The sequence below is a fragment of the Plasmodium fragile genome (assembly GCF_000956335.1).
Source record: "Plasmodium fragile strain nilgiri unplaced genomic scaffold supercont1.62, whole genome shotgun sequence".
Classification (NCBI taxonomy): Eukaryota; Apicomplexa; class Aconoidasida; order Haemosporida; family Plasmodiidae; genus Plasmodium; species Plasmodium fragile.
The window spans coordinates 52701-56250 of NW_012192642.1; the positions used below are offsets into that span (position 1 = coordinate 52701).

The 3550-nt window shown below is 39.2% G+C and overlaps 2 protein-coding genes across 2 annotated transcripts; one reads left to right on the forward strand and one right to left on the reverse strand.

Annotated features, from left to right (window-relative positions):
* Positions 1 to 393: 393 nt before the first annotated feature.
* Positions 394 to 1175, forward strand: AK88_04415 (uncharacterized protein; the record flags this gene model as incomplete). The annotated part of the gene is made up of 3 exons (XM_012482025.1): positions 394 to 610; positions 799 to 889; positions 1082 to 1175. 3 exons carry the CDS (start codon positions 394 to 396, stop codon positions 1173 to 1175), a joined length of 402 nt encoding a protein of 133 aa, XP_012337448.1.
* A 463-nt stretch (positions 1176 to 1638) lies between these two features.
* AK88_04416 (40S ribosomal protein S2) lies at positions 1639 to 2763 on the reverse strand (the record flags this gene model as incomplete). The annotated part of the gene is made up of 3 exons (XM_012482026.1): positions 1639 to 1785; positions 1957 to 2542; positions 2717 to 2763. The coding sequence occupies 3 exons, from the start codon at positions 2761 to 2763 to the stop codon at positions 1639 to 1641; spliced, it is 780 nt and encodes a 259-aa protein (XP_012337449.1).
* Positions 2764 to 3550: the final 787 nt, after the last annotated feature.

Consider the following 3550-nt stretch of genomic DNA (forward strand, 5'->3'; position numbering starts at 1 on the left):
TTTTTTTTTTTTTTTTTTTTTTTTTTTTTTTTTTTTTTTTTTTTTGTGCGGTATAAATTGTTACCAAGGCATGTTCTCATTTATTTTATTTTTTTTTTTTTTTTGCCATCCTATAAATTGAAAATAGAAAATTGCCTGAAAAAACACGTTGTTGCGGGTATTCTGGCGGTAATTAAAAAAGAGGCACGAAAAGAGCAAGTTCATTAATGCCAGGTAAAGTAAGCACGTTATAAATTATTCCATCATAGTGCTGTAGTACCACATTTATGTACTTTTAACAACTCTCATCACGTACACGTATGCAAAAAAGAACAGCGTGTCCGCGAAAGGACCAAAAGGAAAAATGATTTCACGTTGTTTAGCTGCCTCGTAACAAGCTTAATCAAATTTGCAATGGCGTTGAAAACGACCAGAAAGAAAACAATAACAAAGGAGAAGGATGCCAAAAATGGCACAACCAAGAAAAGAAGCAGAGAACAAAACGTCGTTATGCAAGAGAAGGAAGACCAACTGAGCTTTAACCCCTTCAAAACGAAGGAACAAATAAAGCCATTCGAGTTAAGCTTCATAGAAAATGAACAAATGACTCATGACGAGGAAAACCAAACAGGTAAAACACGAAAAAGGAAAAAAAACATGTCCAAATGTGATAAACAACAACACGCCTTTGCTTCTTTTATTGTAATGGTTGTGCCACAATATGTGTTAAAAGACTTTTATCCATGGGGAGTACGCATATATACAAAATGAGGAATATGAACGCATAGCACATTTTTTTTTTTTTTTTTCCTATATAAGACGACTCGTTTAAGGAGCTGTTAAGGAGAAGGATAGAACAGATGAATAAGAAAATGCAGGAAAAGGACAAGAAGGTGACTGCTCATATTAGGTAAGAGTGTCATTTGTGCGTGTTGCCAACTCCACTCGAAATATATCCATTAAGAGTCGAGCACAGGATGGCAATACGTTCAGGCGATATGTTGCACGTGTGTATAGCATGACCTGTGCGCAATGGTCTGCAGCTTTTCTCATGTGCCCGCATTTGACCACACGCCGCCCCATTTTAACGCTTCCCTTGCAGACATAACTACCAAGAGGATATCGAAAACTCGGGGAAAAGCTGGTTCGAAAGCAAGCTACTGAATGACGTTCCACGGAAGTTAACCACATGTTGAGGAGGCGCGTGGTTGAGGGGAAAAACAAAAAAAAAAAAGCCTACGTACATATTTTGGTCTTTTCGCCAAATACCGGTATCCCTGCAACATTCCCACGTAAAAAGTGCCTCCATAAAATAAAAGTCTTTTAAATATATCACCATAAAATTTGAACTGCTATATGTTTGCTTTATTTCATTTTGGTTTATATAAAAAAAAAAAAAAAAGAGAAAAAAAAAAAAATTCGCATGTACAATTTTTTTTTCTTTTTAATGTGAAAATTTAAAATAAGCAACATTCATTTGGGTAAAAACAAGTGATATGAAGAAAAAAAAAAAAAAAAAGAGACGTAGAAGAAGTCGCACCGTAACATAGCAAAGGTTGCGTGCCTATTCATTCTTTGCACCTAAAAATGTATCTTTTCATTAATCAGCGATTAGGCAATTTCTTTTTCTACCTCCATGTGTGTAATCTTCAAACCGTCTTAAGGCGTCTGCTTCTGAATCTTCATGTTCTGATAGGTCTCCAGGAAATCTGACCATTCCTCATATGGTGACTTGTCAAATTTGGTTACCTTCCATAGGTCTGGAGTTAAGTAGCCGTATGTTTTGCTCAAGGCGTTGAAAATGGCCTAAAAAAATGGGGGGGAAAAAAAAGGGAGATAATATATGAGGAAGAGGTGCCATTTTAAGCAATTGCATGGACGTGTACTCTATATGGGCACATATACGATACACAAAAATATGTACCGCGTCGTCGTTGTTTTTTTGCCTAATTGGGAATTCCTTGCCCCTCTTCTTACCCTTAAAAAGTTTCCCCTTGTTTTGGTCTTTCCACAAGACGAGGAGAAGCAATCCTTAATGCCGGCAAAGTTAAGCATTTTCTTCGTCGTTGGCGCACCCACGATCTGCGTACCCCTTGGAGCTGGCACCAAACGAATACGAACACTACCACATTTGCCTGACACCTTCATTGGCACAGTGTGGGGGTCTCCGATTTTGTTTCCCCAGTATCCTCTTCTTACAGGAATTAAGGACAGTTTAGCAGCAATTATTGCACCTCTAATGGCAGTTGCCACTTCCTTTGCGCACTTTACTCCTAAACCACAATGTCCATTTCCATCCCCGATGGCAACAAAGGCCTTAAATCTGGTTCGTTGTCCGGCACGTGTTTGTTTCTGAACAGGCATAATTTTTACCACATCATCCTTTAAGGGGTGAGCACATTCCCCAGGTTGAAAAAAGTAATCAATAATTTGATACTCCTTAATGGGAAGGGAATGCAAATAAATTTCTTCAATGGAAACTATTTTTCCTTCCTTAACCAGACGTCCCAGTTTTGTTACGGGTACCCAGTTCTTCAAGTCATCTTCGGCGGAGCCTCTTCCTCTACAAAAAGGGGTAATGGAACAGTGAGTGTGAAGAGTGCACCACGGTTCGCAGCACACGTGTGGCACGCGCGGCGTTTTATTCTATGCATCATCTATCAAGGCATAACCGCATCACCATATAGGCCTACTGGCCTACCCCCCTTATTGCCGCTTTTCCTCCTTTCGCGCTTACCTTCCTCTTCCTCGTCCTCTGCCACGGCCACCTCTGCCGCCCCTCATGCCCCTTCCAAATCCTCTTGAAAAGCCTCCTCTATCTCCTATTATATGGGAAAAAAAAAAAAAAATTATATCCAATGTTCATGCGCACGTTTCATGTAGCGCGCTTGGCGTACTGCTCAAATGAAGTGCAGCTGAGAAGGAGGGTCAATCGACAACACGTGCAAGTATTATTCAGCCATCTTCCCATGCAAGAACATTACATGCGCCTCTGCGGCGCCAAGGTGTACACGAGCACAATGCCCATGTAGGAAGAAGCAAGCATGTATCCACAAACAGGTATTCACGTAGTAATATACACGGGTATTAAAACAACGAGCCCGTTCTACTAGCAAACACTACAAACGAAGCGGGGGATGAAGAAGCATAAAAAAAAGGGGACGCTATCAACAAAACGCAATTGTAAATTATACATACCTTCCATTTTTTTGCTTGCTATGTGGCTAGGATGGTAAATTTATCCTCCTTATGCAGGCGAAAAATAAAATCGGCTTGCGTTTGTGCTTCTTTTAAAATCCCTTCTGCTAGGGTATTTTCCTTATTTGTACGTTTGCGTTATTGTTTGAGAACAGAAGTATGAACGTACGAGCGTTTTTTAACTTATGCTTGCTATTCTTACGTGATTCAGAAGAAATGAAAAAAAATTTATGTTCCCTTTTTTTCAAATTTTTTTTTTTGTGGAATGAATTAATACGCAGGAAATATTCGCAGTTGCATGTTGCTTTTTAAATTTTTTTTTTTTTTTTTAATTGAACATTTGGCGTTGGTTTTACTTGCGTTTACGCTGCTT